At 35.6% G+C, this 15,522-nt stretch overlaps 1 protein-coding gene, 1 long non-coding RNA gene and 1 other non-coding gene across 3 annotated transcripts; 2 read left to right on the top strand and 1 right to left on the bottom strand.

Annotated features, from left to right (window-relative positions):
- Window positions 1-811: 811 nt before the first annotated feature.
- TRNAV-CAC (transfer RNA valine (anticodon CAC)) lies at window positions 812-885 on the top strand. The gene has a single exon. It is a non-coding gene; the product is annotated as a tRNA-Val (tRNA).
- A 3,359-nt stretch (window positions 886-4,244) lies between these two features.
- Window positions 4,245-5,483, bottom strand: LOC130722146 (uncharacterized). The gene is made up of 2 exons (XR_009013792.1): window positions 4,582-5,483; window positions 4,245-4,497 (listed from the first exon to the last, which is right to left on the bottom strand). It is a non-coding gene; the product is annotated as an uncharacterized LOC130722146 (long non-coding RNA).
- A 122-nt stretch (window positions 5,484-5,605) lies between these two features.
- On the top strand, window positions 5,606-13,528 carry LOC130722142 (delta-1-pyrroline-5-carboxylate synthase-like). The gene is made up of 20 exons (XM_057572783.1): window positions 5,606-5,786; window positions 5,920-5,991; window positions 6,098-6,201; window positions 6,524-6,626; window positions 6,810-6,971; window positions 8,127-8,404; window positions 8,841-8,991; window positions 9,086-9,250; window positions 9,340-9,417; window positions 10,098-10,187; window positions 10,690-10,776; window positions 10,899-10,985; window positions 11,090-11,186; window positions 11,296-11,399; window positions 11,507-11,582; window positions 11,729-11,879; window positions 12,024-12,092; window positions 12,300-12,366; window positions 12,453-12,523; window positions 13,146-13,528. Exons 1-20 carry the CDS (start codon window positions 5,727-5,729, stop codon window positions 13,228-13,230), a joined length of 2,157 nt encoding a protein of 718 aa, XP_057428766.1. The 5' UTR covers window positions 5,606-5,726; the 3' UTR covers window positions 13,231-13,528.
- Window positions 13,529-15,522: the final 1,994 nt, after the last annotated feature.

The raw sequence follows: 15,522 nt of genomic DNA on the forward strand, positions 1-15,522 counted from the left end.
TCCAGGCACCTTGTGGGAACATGAACAGGATGGAGGTTTGAGTGATAAGGAGACCAAGATGGTGTAGACGTGTGATAACTGAGCCTTCATTGAGTTTGAGCTCACTGAGACAAAATTTGGACCATGATGTGAAATTGCTGGTGAGAAGAGCATCAAGGGAGAGGGTTATGGTGAATGAAGGTTGAAGAATAAGTGCATGTTTGGAAACATGGTGAGGACAAAATTACAGTAGACAACTATATAAAGTAAGGGAAATTACTTCTATTTTGACTTACCTAGATTTTCTAACGTGTATGCAAACATGCATTGAGATGGACACTTGACAGAATGACAGGGGAGGAGATGAGGGAGTGTTATATTTGTAATTTAACTCCTCAAACATTTTTGAAGTTCACCATAACATTTACCTATATTATTCACTCTTGTTTCTCGTATTTTCTCACCTTTAAGTCATTTAGTTTTTGTGCCGATTTGCTTCATCATTTAAAATTGTGTAAACTCTTTGATATTTGTTAAGTTGAAAAAAACCTTTAGAATGAGAAGCTAGAAACGAAAATGAGAGGAAATGATGATGATGAGAAACTAAAAAAGAGAGAGAATTTTAGATTATGAAAAAACAAAAACAGAAGGAAAAAATTAAATGATGAAAACTAAAAAAAGAAAATACTGAAGAACAATTTCAAATGATGAAACTAAAAAAGAACAGGAAATTTTTAAATCATGAAAAAAAGCAAAGACAAGAGAAAGTTTAAAACAGAAGAATATTTAGATCATGGTTATAATAATAAAACGGTGAAAAGTTCAACAAAAGGTCTGGGTGGTGTAGTCGGTTATCACGCTAGTCTCACACACTAGAGGTCCCCGGTTCGAACCCGGGCTCAGACATTTCTTTTAATTTCTTTTACTTTTCACCGACCAAGCCTCCATTTCTTCACTCTTTTCTTGACTCCATTTCTTGCACCAAGAAATTGAAATTCATAAGTGACACTCATAGCATAACAAATACAAAGTCATTTTAATCACGACTTAATTAATTTCTTGGGAATATGAAAAACTTAATTTTTTTTCCATCAAAAAACCATGTTTCCATTCGACTCTCTCTCTCTCTCTATCCAAATTTATAAGCCATTTTTAAAGAGTTTTTTTCCTCTAAATATAAGTCACTCTATAATATCAATGAATCATTATATATTTTTCTAAAATTATTCGCATATTTAATATGAAAGAGATAGTGTGATTTTGTAAAGTTTTCAACTTGGAGACATAAATTCATGAGTAACTTGGAAAGTTAATACAGTTTTTTTACAAATTTATTGAAAAAATAACTACTTTTCTAATCATAGAGAATTAGGTAAACATGACTTATAAATAAGGACAAAGAGAGTATTATTCTTTTTGTTTGTTAGTTAAACTTATAAAAGACATGTTTGGAAATCCTTCTACAATTGATTCTAAAATGAAAAGTCAATTTTTATGAGAAGTTTATATTAGTAACTTTTACATGCCAAAATTGGTTAGGGAAATATGTAGGTCAATTTATTTTTTAAAATGAATAAGGATTTTTTAATTTAATTGTAGGATTAAAGATTTTAATTGTGATGTTTAAGTGACTTAAACACGAGCAAGAGACAAGTAAGCTTACTTAAACGCGTGTATCATGTCACATTTAGTCTCACAGACATGCAAGTAGCTCATTCTTATGCAAGAAGTAAAACCAAATAATTTTGTAATCGTACAGACCAAATTATAACTATTTTTCTGGAAGTAAAATTAGTTTTTTTTTGTCAACTAGAGAAACTCCATCAAAGGACGAGACAAGGAGGCAACCCGACAAAAAATCCCAACCAAAAAGAAAAAAAGAGCCCAAAACCACCAAGAACATAAAACAAAAGCCCTCCAATCAACATCCACAGCCTGGCCTAAAAAAAATATACAAACTACACAAAAAAGGACTCTCAATAGCCATAAAGCACTTATATCGACACCACTATGAAGAGAACATCATCCTAAATTCTTCCTCCAACCCGCAAATGGCTTCTAGGTCATTTTCGGGGTATACAATACCCAAAACTTTTCCAAGAAGCCACGAATTTTTAGCTTTAGTAAAATTCCTTCAAAAACCAAAGATGACACAAGAAGCCCCAAAACCTTTGAGCTTCTCTACACCACCGCCAAAGCATCTCAACTGACTGAACTGAGCCCTTTCTCTGCTAGGTCGCCATCTGCAATACAATCTTCATCCACCCGAACAAGATCTCTAAAACCCCAAAAGGAGGTTTCCGGGGAAGAGAGTCTCCACAAGAACCCTTGACTCCAAATCTACAAAAAACAAAATTAACCTCAATCAACCTCTCCTCGATCGACGAAGATAAGGCCTCACGAGGGACCGACAACTTCCCAACCAAAATATCCCTCCAGGACAAAAGCAATGAACCAAGGCCCTTCACTTTCCTTCCCTAAAACCCAGCATCCCCCCGCCCCTTTTTCCCAAAACCGAGAGCCAGCAACCAACTCCGTTGGAGCCGTACTGGAAGCGCCCGAGAAAGGGAACCTTGCCCGCTTCATTGCCAAAAAATCACTATCAGCCTTGAACTAGTCCAAAAACTTAATCGCAATATTCGCATAAGCCAGGGACGCCAATCGAACAAACCCGAAATGACATTATTGTCCTTTCTTCTTCTCGGCGTTGGACAAACCCCTTCTCCAACTTTCCATGTTACGAAAACAGGTCCTAGATTTGGTTGTATCCTACAATTTTAGAGATATCGTCGATGAAAAGAGTGACACAATCCTAGGGAAAGATATCACCAACCCTCCTAGAATCATCAAGATCGTCTTGATCGACACCATTTGCTTCATCTTTATCACTGTCCCCTTTGCCAAGCACAAACCCAGTAGACGCAACACCAGAACTGCACCCAGTTACAACCGCAAAAGAACCTGCTTGAGGGGAAGAAGCCCTAAAAAATTAATTCATCTTTTTTTCATGATGGTTTTTGTTGTTTTCTCTTGACGGGGTGGTTAGGAAATCGTGTATTATTGTGGATAGTTGAGGTTTTTGTTTTTGTTATCCTCATTGTCCTACTCCTGAGTTAGTCTCTCCCCTCTTTATTAGTATATTTGAACTTCCAAAAAAAAATTGAGGATACCATAGGAATTGTGGTCCAGTTTCATGAGCACAGGCCTCCGTAGAGGCGGTGGTTGGTGGGTTGGGGTTTCTAATCGAAGTCAGTTGCTTTTTCCCTTGGTGATAGTGTGGTGGGTTGTCATGTTCTTCCCGTCTTTAGCTTTGGTCTATTAGCTTTTGGGTTAGTTTTTGTTGTGTTGGGTTTCCTTTGTTTTTGGTTGGTTCTGAGGTTCTTGAATGTTGTATAACTTTATGAGTTGGTTTCTTTTGCAGACCGTCTTCCTTGTGAATAATTAACTTTTGTTGTTACTAATCACCCTTTTGCCTCCTTTTTACCTTTGAGAAACTTTTTTCTCAAAACTGAGATTAATACACGATTTTATTTTCTAAAAAAATGAATTAATTACAGAGGTACGATTTGGGGTGATGGGGTGGGAAAATCTTATTTTCACTCACCAAAAAAGCTTTTGTCTTTTACATTTGTTTTTAATAAATCTTTGAAAATAAAAAGATATTTTTGCGAAAAAAAAGACACATTGAATGAAGGCTTAATCCTCAAATTAGTCTCTGTCTTTATCTCGCCGTCTGATATAAGTCCCTCACCGGAAAAATTTGTGCAAAAGTTCCTCATCATTGCAAAATGTATGGAGCCGGTCCTCACCGGAGCCCGAAGCTCCGGCGAGCTTGCTGAGTGGCATGTGAATGCTGATGTGGCTTTATCCACGTCATTTTAAATGACACATATTTAATTATTAAATTAATTAAATCAAAATTATTAATTACAAAATCTTTAATTTCTAATTTCAGAAATATTAATCCTAAATAAACACACACACAAAATTCATGAGCATCATCAATGTTCTTCCCTTCATGATCTCCAACCCAGGAAAAAATCTTCCTCAACCAAACTTGAACCCAGAAAAACTAATCATCTTCCTCACACTCTTCATGTTCTTGAACCAACAACTAGCCCCAGAAACATGAAAGTCAAGATCAACCCCTCCCCCAAACTCAGAAAATTTACCCACAAATTAACCTTATTCCAAAACAACATCCAACCCACAAAACAAAACCCCCAAAATCCAGAAAATCAGAAAAAGAACAGAAAAATATGAACTACCCAGAAAAAATTTAATGCCTTCAATGAAACAGATCAAAGCAACCATTCTGTCTGAATTCAGAACTAACCATGAAAATGACTATAATACAGAGATAGGTTTGAAACAAAACATATAAAGCCTAAATAGGAAATTTAAGTTGAGAATAGCTCCATTAGTGACAAGCAATTTATTCTTCTCGGTGGCAGATTCAGCACTCTTCTTGTTATGCTTCCTAGCGTAACTCTAATTCCTCAAAATATTTGGATCCATCTACAAGAATTGAAAGCAATAAATCATTAACCAAAATCACATGAATCATTTTAAATTTGATAAATCAGAGAATAAAAAGAGTACCCTTTGGTGGAAGTGTGGCGGTGTGATTCTTCGACTTGGCCATCTCTTCAAGTTGTTCGCTCATTTTCGATCTCCTATCCAGCACCAACCCCACCCCCAATTTCAACCCAGAATTTCCAGAGCAAAACATCCAGGACATCAAAATCAAATAAACCCTAATCCCCAATTTACAAACAACCCAAACCTCAGGAACAAATCGATGCCACCGTTTCCACTGTTCTGTCTCAGGAACAAATCGAAGCCCTCCCTCAAGCTTTCTCGTCGCCGTCAACAGAGTCTATCACCATGACCACTGTGCTTCCATCAGTTAAGAAGAAGAAGAAGAAGAATTAAGGGAACAAAACCAGAAGAACCCAGAGCCGCCGACGAACAAAGAAAAACCCATATCGACCTCTTGAAGCCTAACAACCACCCAAGCCCAAACTGAAGCAAGACCCAGTCTTACCCGAACCCAGATCAAGACCAAATGAACACGAATCGAACCATGCTATTTCGAGTTCTTAAGGTTGCCATGGGGGGTGGTTTGGCCGGCGGTGGAGAAGGCTTTGGTTTGGTGTTAAGAGATGATGATGGGTTTTGGAAGAAGGAAGAAGAAAAGTAGGTTCTGGAAAGATGAAAGAAGAAGATGGATTTGATTTTGTTAATTAATTTAGGGTTAGATTCTTAATTTATTTTATTTTTTGTTAAATTAATTTAATTTTCTGATGTGGTATTTTTTATTTTTTATTTTAAATCCATGTAAGTTTTATTAACACAGTCAGCAGGTCATATCATCACTCGTCGGAGCTCCGGGCTCCGGCGAGGACCGGCTCCATACATTTTGCAATGATGAGGACCTTTTGCACAAATTTTTCCGGCGAGGGACTTAGATCAGACGGCGAGACAAAGACAGGGACTAATTTGAGGATTAAGCCTTGAATGAAATACACAAAACATGTTCTAATATTAATTTGTCGTGAAAAGTTTTGATTTTTCACAATATCCTTTTTACTCACACGTGATTATAATTTATAAGATATAGTGCACTGCATTACTGGCTGACGGCTACACGGGTTTTCTCTTTCTTCACCCACCATTTCACACAGCGAACGAAGCTGCAAACACACACACACACACACACACACACACACTCCATTGGCCTGAAAATGGAGAACGCAGATCCTTGTAGAGATTTCATCAAAGACGTGAAGCGCATCATCATCAAGGTTCTCTCCTCTCTCACAAAACAATATCTTCTTTTTGATTACTTTGTGTTTCATTTGTGTGTTTGTTGTGTATAGTTGTTTTGGCCTGCAATGCAAATGGCTAAGGTTTGTTTGATTCGTTTTTTATATCAAGGTTGGCACTGCTGTAGTCACTGGTAAAGATGGAAGAGTTGCTGTTGGAAAATTAGGGGCACTCTGTGAGCAGGTTTGACTCTGTATATATATATTGTGGTTCTGGTTTTTGATTTTTTGAGAGATAAAAATGAGATTTTGAATTTGGAATATATACCCCTTTTAAAAATTAATGCCAGATTAAGGAGCTGAATTCTCTGGGCTATGAGGTTATTTTGGTGTCTTCTGGTGCTGTTGGCCTTGGTCGCCAAAGGCTTAGATATAGGAAATTGATTAACAGCAGGTAAGGTGTATGTGATTATGCTTGTGTGAACCTTAATTTGTTTTGTTACTTTCATTATACAAACATACTCTTCAAAGTGTTATTGGCACAATACTAGGCTTTTTTTTTTTTTGAAGCGGGTTGTAAAATTTATTCACAGTTCACTTTCTCTTCCATCTCAATTCCACTTACATTCTCTTTCTAACTGTCTCTGCTTTTCCTATCACATCACACATCATATCTCTTATTGCTAACCCTTTTCTTACTATTTATCACTTGTTGTAGTTTGTTTTAGAGAGAATAAAACATCAATGAAAATTTTAATTGGGGTTGTTACTTGCAGCTTTGCTGACCTTCAGAAGCCACAAGTTGAACTTGATGGCAAGGCTTGTGCTGCTGTTGGACAAAGCAGCCTTATGGCTCTTTATGATTCTTTGTTTAGTCAGGTAATTGTTGTTGATATATTTGATGTTGATGTCTGAAGTAGCAATTCATGCTAGCTCTTAATCGAAATTGTTTCTTGTCTAGACTTTTGTTCTACCCTTCATGTCAAGACCACTTTCTGTTATTTTCTTATTTTAGGATAGTTGACATTGATGTAGTAACTGTTTTCTCTACATGCCCTGCAGCTAGATGTGACATCTGCTCAGCTTCTTGTGACAGACAATGATTTTAGAGACAGAGAGTTCAGGAAACAACTCAGTGAAACTGTGAAATCACTGCTAGCTCTAAAAGTTATTCCTATATTTAATGAGAATGATGCAGTCAGTACTAGGAAAGCTCCATATGAGGTTTGTTATTTTACTTTCCTAACAAAACTGAACTTAATATTGAAGCTGATTTCTTCAAGCTACGCTCCTATATTAAAAAATAGTGGCAATAAGTTTAAATGTATTATTTCTTTTGATAAATTTTCCAAACTTTAACTCTATCACAGGTTTTCTTTAGACTGATCTGTATGCGGTAAAAAAATATTTATTATTTTGTCCATTATTATGTACCAACTCTCCCAAAAATCCTTAGCTGTTGGGTGAAGACACATGAATGATTTTATATTATTCTTCTAACACGCCCCATCACGCAACATTGGGTTTGAAGCGTGGACAATGGACAAGGTCAAACCTACCTTGTGCTGAAATTCAAATTTTTATTAGAATAATGGGGGCAACAAGGATCAAACTTTAGACCACTTGGTCATAGAGGCTCCAATACCATATTAGGAATTCAGGTTAGGCCTAACTCTGTCACAAAAGTTAACTATGAGATCAAGACTGCTGTACCATTTATATGGACTTATTTAGCCATATCTCTAGTCAATGTGAGACCTTAACACTCCCCGCTCATGCTCAGGGGTGGACATCTGCGGGTAGCTCAATTATGGGTGACCCGATTAAAAGATCTATGATAGACTTTGATACCAAGTTATGAACCAACTATCCCAAAAGTTTAAGCTGTTGGGTGAAGACACATGAATGATTTTATATTATATTTCTAACATACATCATCTAACTCAACCTACTTAAGTAAATTTGACTGCTTGTATCCTTGTAAAAGATTCTCCTTTGCCTGTACAGAATTCCCGGCATTTGTTAAAACTCTTCCTTTAAACTTGTGTTATATAAATGGTGTTTCAATGTTTGATTTTGCCAAAAGAGCAGGTATGAGAAATTGAGAATAGACTAAAAAAGTACAAGTAGATGTTTACTTATAGGTCAGCTTCAGTTTACATATATATATATATATATATATTTATATATGATCTTTCTTAGTTGTTTGGTTGGAGTTGGCTGTAGGATTCTCTGATAATTTTATTTGAACATCAACTTGTGTTTTCAGCTTGAAAGTTGAGAGTTTAGACTTGGGAGTTTACTTCCTTGACTGATTACTTATTCTTTCCATTTCTAACTATTTATGAATTTAAAGTTTCGCCAACTCAATTTTTGCAGGATTCTTCTGGCATATTTTGGGATAATGACAGTTTATCAGCTTTGTTGGCCTTAGAATTAAAAGCTGATCTTCTGATTTTGTTGAGTGATGTAGATGGTCTTTATAGTGGCCCTCCAAGTGACCCACATTCTAAGCTTATTCATACATACATTAAGGAACAGCATCAAAGTGAAATTACCTTTGGAGACAAGTCTAGGGTAGGAAGAGGGGGAATGACTGCCAAAGTAAAAGCTTCAGTTCATGCAGCTGACGCTGGCATTCCTGTTGTCATTACCAGGTGCTCTATTATATTATGTTACCAAGAAAGATTAAGATTGAAAATGTAGCTTTATTATTGCCATTTTCAAAAGCACCATTGTTGAAGGCATTTTGATATCCCCTCTTTTAGAATTTATTTAAACCTGTTTTCCGCATAACTGTTTTCAGTTGGAAATTTTTTGTTTAGGCTGCGACACATGAACTCACTATTTTTGCTAATCCACAAGCAATTTTGAGAAATCTAAATTAAAAAGCTAGATCTATATAATTGCATGCAGTTAGTCATTAAATTTAACAGCCTATGAAACCACCCATGTTCTTTTTATTCCTTTTCCATTGTTGCTATACTAGTTAGAAATTATAAATTCAAGTATACAATGAAGTCCATTATCTGTGCAACCAGCTTTATTTGAGTCTCATGTTGCTTCTGGTACATTTTCTCTCTCTCCTTTCAGTGGTTATGCAGCTGAAAATATAATGAAAGTCCTCCAAGGACAACGTATTGGAACCCTTTTCCACAGAGATGCGCATATGTGGGCCCCAGTAAAAGGGGTTGATGCTCGTGAGATGGCAGTAGCAGCTAGGGACTGTTCCAGACGGCTTCAGGTCTCTTTATACCTTAAAACTTTTAGAATGTGTGGCGGATCATTCCTACTTCACACATGCTAATATCCTAAATCCTAATCTTACATGATTACAGGCGTTATCTTCGGAAGACAGGAAACAAATTTTGCTAAAAATTGCTGATGCCCTGGAGGCACATCAAAAGGAGATCAGGGTTGAAAATGAAGCTGATGTTGCTGCTGCACAACAAGCAGGATATGAAAAATCCTTAGTTGCTAGGCTGGTTTTAAAGAATGAAAAGGCAAGAGTTCACCTAAAGAAGAAACTAGTATTATTTTTAACTAGCTGCAAATTTTTGATGATAAAATAATAAATTGTGATAACTGACAGCTTGCAAGCATTGCCAACAACATACGAATTATTGCAAACATGGAAGATCCAATTGGTCGAGTATTAAAACGAACGGAGGTAATGAAAAATTTATTCTGACTGTTTATATATTATTGATCGTTGTAGTCTTAAAATAACAGTAGGTGAGGCCACTGTCTAGGTTGAGTTAATTTCCCTTTCACTTATTGTACTTATTACAGATTCTAGTTTTACAACATACCAGTAAGTAGAAGGAAATGACTTGTACTACATCCAATTTTGTATAGGATCCAAACTCCAAAATATGTGAGTGCAATTGTTTCTTAGTCATAGAGTACATTGTTTATGATGTTCTGTACATCTTTATCATGGGCTCTGATAGAATTAGACTTAGATCACCTATTAATAAAGTGTTTTATAAATGATATAAGAAATTAGAAGATAATGGGTTTGGGCCTGAATTAATAGGCCATTGTAATAGTTAGTTAGGCTGTTGTAACAATTAGTTAGCTAGCATTCCTATTAGAGGAATGGGGAGGTAGTTAGAGAGATCATTCTGGAATGGAATCAGTTTAGGGAGAAACTAGCTTCTCGAATGCTAGTGTGTGTAATCAAATTCATTCTTCAATTAGAGAAATACTTCCTCTCCTCTGTCCTTTCTTTTCATCTACTTCCATCTGATCCAGTTTCTATCATACTCACTCTGATAGTCTGATTGTACTGAATTTTTAATATTAGTTATTGAACTTTAACATTTCTGACAGCTATCTTTTTATTAGCTCGCAGAGGGGCTAATTTTGGAGAAAACATCAGCTCCTTTGGGAGTTCTCCTAATTGTGTTTGAGTCCCGCCCCGATGCACTAGTACAGGTAAATTCAACTTTTTATATTGTTTTCCTTTTTTTAAGACCTATTTGAGAATATTAAATTTTGACTATAGGTCATACATGGATGGTTGGTCAAGATTAAAAGTTGTTTTATGGTCGTGTTACATTTTAAAAAAGTCACAAGTCTTTATGTCTAAATCATGACCATTTATTGATAAATCTAGTAGTCAAGGTTTTCTCCACTCACTTTCAGATACAAGTAACACTCAAATCAAACATCTGCTGTGTGTGTGTGTGTCTATATATATATATAGTAGTTACCTGTCTAGATGACATGCTTGGCCACCTTTGACTTTATCTACTAAGCTTTGGATTAGGCCTTGCCTTAAAAATAATAAAATGAATTCATTCTTCCTGTACCAATGAACTTATTTAGATTTGAAAATTGTCTACATTGCAGTTGAAAAAAATTCTAGATTGTTTGTCTATGAATTACATGCTTTTCATCTGCATTCTAAGCCAGTGGTTTCATGTAATCTGAACAGATAGCTTCTTTGGCAATCCGAAGTGGCAATGGGCTTCTCTTGAAAGGAGGCAAGGAGGCTAAGCGATCAAATGCAATTTTGCACAAAGTCTGGTTTCAAATTAAATGATGATTTGTGAACCCTTTTCTTTTTAGTTTATATTTGGTTTGGCAGTCTGAAACTCAACAGTGAACACTTTTCTAGGTAATTTATCACATCTAAAATTTCAGGTAATTACTGAAGCTATACCAGATACTGTTGGTTCAAAACTTATTGGACTTGTGACGTCAAGAGAAGAAATTCCTGAGCTACTTAAGGTGAATATAACAGTAGAAGTTAATTCCTGATTCATAAAAAATGCTCACTTTTAAGCTTGGCACCCTTAGCTAAAGATAGAATCTGAGTTCAATTTATCTTTCAGCTGGATGATGTAATTGATCTGGTGATTCCAAGAGGAAGCAACAAACTTGTGTCTCAGATCAAGAGTTCCACTAAAATTCCTGTTCTGGGTCATGCTGGTAAGACCTTTCTGCTTAACATGCAACCGGTGCTTGAGTCGGTATGTTAAATCATTTTTTAAGAATTTAACCGTGAATATCATAATAAACCACATTTTTGCGAAACCAGATGGAATTTGTCATGTCTATGTTGATAAATCTGCGAATTTGGAGATGGCGAAGCAGATCGTGCTGGATGCAAAAATAGATTACCCAGCAGGCTGCAATGCCATGGTAAATTTATATGTACTGGATGACAATGCAAGCTTTGTTTGCTGGCTTGTTTTTCTTACTTTTCACTACCACAAATAACTTATATGCTAATTTAATTTCAATGTTAGGAAACTCTTCTTGTTCATAAGGACTTAATAGAGAAAGGTTGGCTCAACAATATTATTGTTGACCTACGGATAGAAGGTATGACTTTGGCAAAGAGTTCTAACTGGTCTATTATCTGTCTTGTTTCTGTTCTTAGATTGAAGAGTGGTTTCTTGAAGTAAAATGAACTACTATTGCTGATTATCAAGTTTAGTGAATGGTTAAATGCTTTAAAATTTATGTAGGCGTTACATTATATGGAGGACCCAAGGCAAGTTCTCTGTTAAATATTCCACTGGCTGGTTCATTTCATCATGAGTACAGTTCGTTGGCTTGCACTGTTGAAATTGTGGATGATGTTTATGCAGCTATTGATCATATAAATCAATATGGAAGGCATGTTACTCTAATATTTCTGGATAAGAAATTTGTTGAAGCATATTTTCCTTTCATTGACCTCTCTCTGCTATATTTCAATTTACATGTATAGTTGTGCAGTGAGCTTAGATGGAAATTCATCATATTTTCTCTTTGTGGCAGTGCACACACGGATTCGATTGTCACAGAAGATCATGAAGTAGCGGATGTATTTCTACGCCGAGTAGACAGGTAACATTTGAAATATAACAATTTTTTGTAGTCAAATTTTCCTTTGATTCATTTCATTATTTTGTGCAATTGAATTTCCTGTTTTTGACAAAGTTATGTGTTAATAATCACAGAAATCCTTTTTTTCTTCTAAGCAATTAACCCTTTAAAAGATTATGGCTCATTGCGCAGTGGAAGTTATGTAAATATTGTTTTTTGTATTGGCAGTGCTGCTGTTTTTCACAATGCGAGTACAAGATTCAGTGATGGGGCACGATTTGGACTAGGCGCGGAGGTATGGTACTGTTTGCATTGCGTTTTGATCAATGCTCATGCTAATGTTGTTGATTTAATTCATAACTCTCATATGGTCTTTAATAGGTCGGAATAAGTACAAGCAGGATTCATGCTCGGGGTCCAGTAGGAGTTGATGGATTATTAACAACCAGATGGTATGAGCTAATGGTTTTAGTACTTTAGAAACCTTTTAGTTTCTTATACTGTTATGCAAGTAGCAACTTCTTTTAGTCTCTTATTTAGTTAGGATGTATTCATTTTGAATAACATTAACTAGTCACAATCACATGATTTGTGTGAAACTGATTTCTCTCTTATGAATAACCAATGTAGTAGTAGTGCATGTTTGGAGAACTAACTTGTTTCTACTTCAAACCAGAATTTATTTTGATTGAAGCTCTGGAGATGCTTCTCCTACTAACTTCTAATAAGGAGAATTGATTTGAGTGGACCTAAAGCGATAATATGGAGAAGATGACAATAATTCGGTTAAGATGACAATAATTTGGTTCAGGTGGTTTGAGTTGATAACATGGTTCTTACTCTGTAAAGAGGGGTAAAGGGTATTAAAAAAGACGTTAGAGTATATTATTAAAAGCGACCTCATAAACGTCAATAATATCCCACAAAATTTGGGTTTTGACCAGTGCAATGGAGTCGGATGATTCATATAGTCAACTTAACTTGGGATAGGCTTTTGTTGTTGTTGTAAAGCTGATAAGAGGCTTACTAGAAGAGCTATAACTTACACTAACAACTATTCTTTTGTGTGTGCAGGATTCTCAAAGGAAGTGGACAGGTAGTAGATGGTGATAAAGCAGTTAGCTACACCCACAGAGACCTTGCTCTTAACTCTTCCTGAAAGGAGGGGGAGGGCAGGGAAAGTCACTTGGCTGTGTTTTATTTTTCTTTAGCCTTTTCTTTTGTTCTGAGCAATGTTGTTAATGGCGGCCATGAGATTACACCAGCCGCACCATGGAGGATATGTGATAACACTGGTTTTGAGAGGGTTAATATTGTACAATTCAGTAAAGAGATGGGTATTTATCTTACCCGTAAGTGATAGCTGTTATTTTTCCATTCAATGGTATTTTACAAGAGAATTCCTACCTTCCCTACATTAGGAAATTGATATCCATTGTGCAGGAACTTTTTTTTAAGTGATGTCAGATACTACAGTTACGCAAATGAAAAACTTCTCCACCGCTAAAAAGTAAATGATCAATTTTTTTTATTGCTGCCATGTAATTGCTTATGCTATTTGATATATATATATATATATATATATATATAAATATATATTGCTGCCATGAATCTTAAGTCTCAGCCAATGGCTTGTATGGACAAATATAGGTAGATGTTCAGATTAATTCTCTAAAATTTATTATACTAGTTAGCAAGTACAAGAGTTTAACTAAATATCAGATTAATGCTTTGAAGTTTATTATCCTAAATACCAAGTAAAATGACTAAAAGCATGCCTGTTTTATTCAAAAGGAACAGAGTCTGATATTTATTCAATATAAAAGATAGTTGTTACAGTAGAACTTATTTATGAGCTACTATTCTGAGCTCAAATTATTCACTTACATCAGACACAGCACAACACAAGCACCATAAGCCCTGCAGATAATAGGATGAAACAAATTAAAAATAATAAACACATAACTTCATTTCTACCAAATTAAGTTGAAGAAATTAGCTACCTGATGCATGGTTTTTAGACATGAACGTTGGTGTGATGGCAACGCCTGGGAATTGTGATTGCGATTTGAGGATTGATGCCTACTTTCCTGAAGGAGTCGGAAGAGAAGACGGCATGGATGCAAGGGATGGTGACCTTCGCGAGATCCTTGCAGCACTGTGAAGAAACTGGAGCTCTCACGTCTCGTGCTGCTTTCTCACAGTGACGCAGCTTATGCGTCAACATTCTCAGCATGCTGAACTTGCCGCAAGGACCATCTCTTTCAAGAACCGATTCCGTAACCACCGCAGAGGCGATGATCAAAAGCAGCACGAAGAAAACAAATTTGCTCATGGTAATACTTAACTTCGATTTCCTTAAATTAAACAGGTTAAAGCTTAGTAGGAAACTTACACAATTGAATAGTATCAAGGCTCTATTATATATACTGTCACACAAACAAGCAACTACTGATGAAACCTCGTTCTCAAGCATGAGGTTTTAACGTTCTTTAGTTTCTCAGGACTAAGGAGAGCAGTATATATTTATTATACATAGCTTCCCGCAGATTTTTACTTTTGTCTATGAAAGTTTAAACAAAATAATGTGGATTCAAGAAGAACCAGGGAATATCATCAATCAGGAAGCAGAGTCTAGCTGGAATGCATGTGGTTTATTCAGACAGGAAACGAATAAGATATGAATGTACGCTTGCTCTTATAATAAAGAAAAAAACACAAATTAATAATGTTTAAACTTCTGCATTTGTTGAGATTTATGTTGTGTTTTAAGGTCTGATTGAATTTGGGAATGGAAAATGATTAAGGATCTTTTTTTGGAAATGACGAAGAAAAAAAGATGAGGGATTTGGATTAGGAATTAGATGAGATTATGATTATGATTTAGGAATCAGAGTTTAGAGAGTTTAACATGTTTTTTTTTGTAGTTCCTGTTTTTTAATTAATAAATTATAATTTACTTAATAATTATACACGTGTAAATTAAATATTTAATAAAAATTACACTTAGCATGCTAGTAAGCTTTGGCCGAACACATTACAGAGTGGTCAGAGCTCTGACTATAAAACTGGAGTGTTTTTTAAACGATGATTTCTTAACTTTACAATCAAAACTCATTCAACCCTTAAAAACATATACTCTGGATTCTATGGCCTCTTGGCTAGTAGTTTTTCCAGTTGTTTCTTCATAGAGGAATAAAGCAATAAAGGAGTCTTCATTTTTCTAAGGCTCCTACAAAGGGTGGGTTTGATATGAATGCAAACAAAAAAGAACATAACATATGCACATCTATTCGCAAATTATTTAGTGTCTTTGAATATAAGTTGAGTGTAACGTGAACGAATTTTCATCCCGATCTACAAGAAGAGTTTAGTTCAGAGTGCTTGTCTGTGCACATTAGCGTCAATGGGTATCCAGAATAGCCCTAGTAGCATAATATACCTCCAATAG

Source organism: Lotus japonicus, chromosome 6 (genome assembly GCF_012489685.1).
Source record: "Lotus japonicus ecotype B-129 chromosome 6, LjGifu_v1.2".
NCBI classification, from domain to species: domain Eukaryota; kingdom Viridiplantae; phylum Streptophyta; class Magnoliopsida; order Fabales; family Fabaceae; genus Lotus; species Lotus japonicus.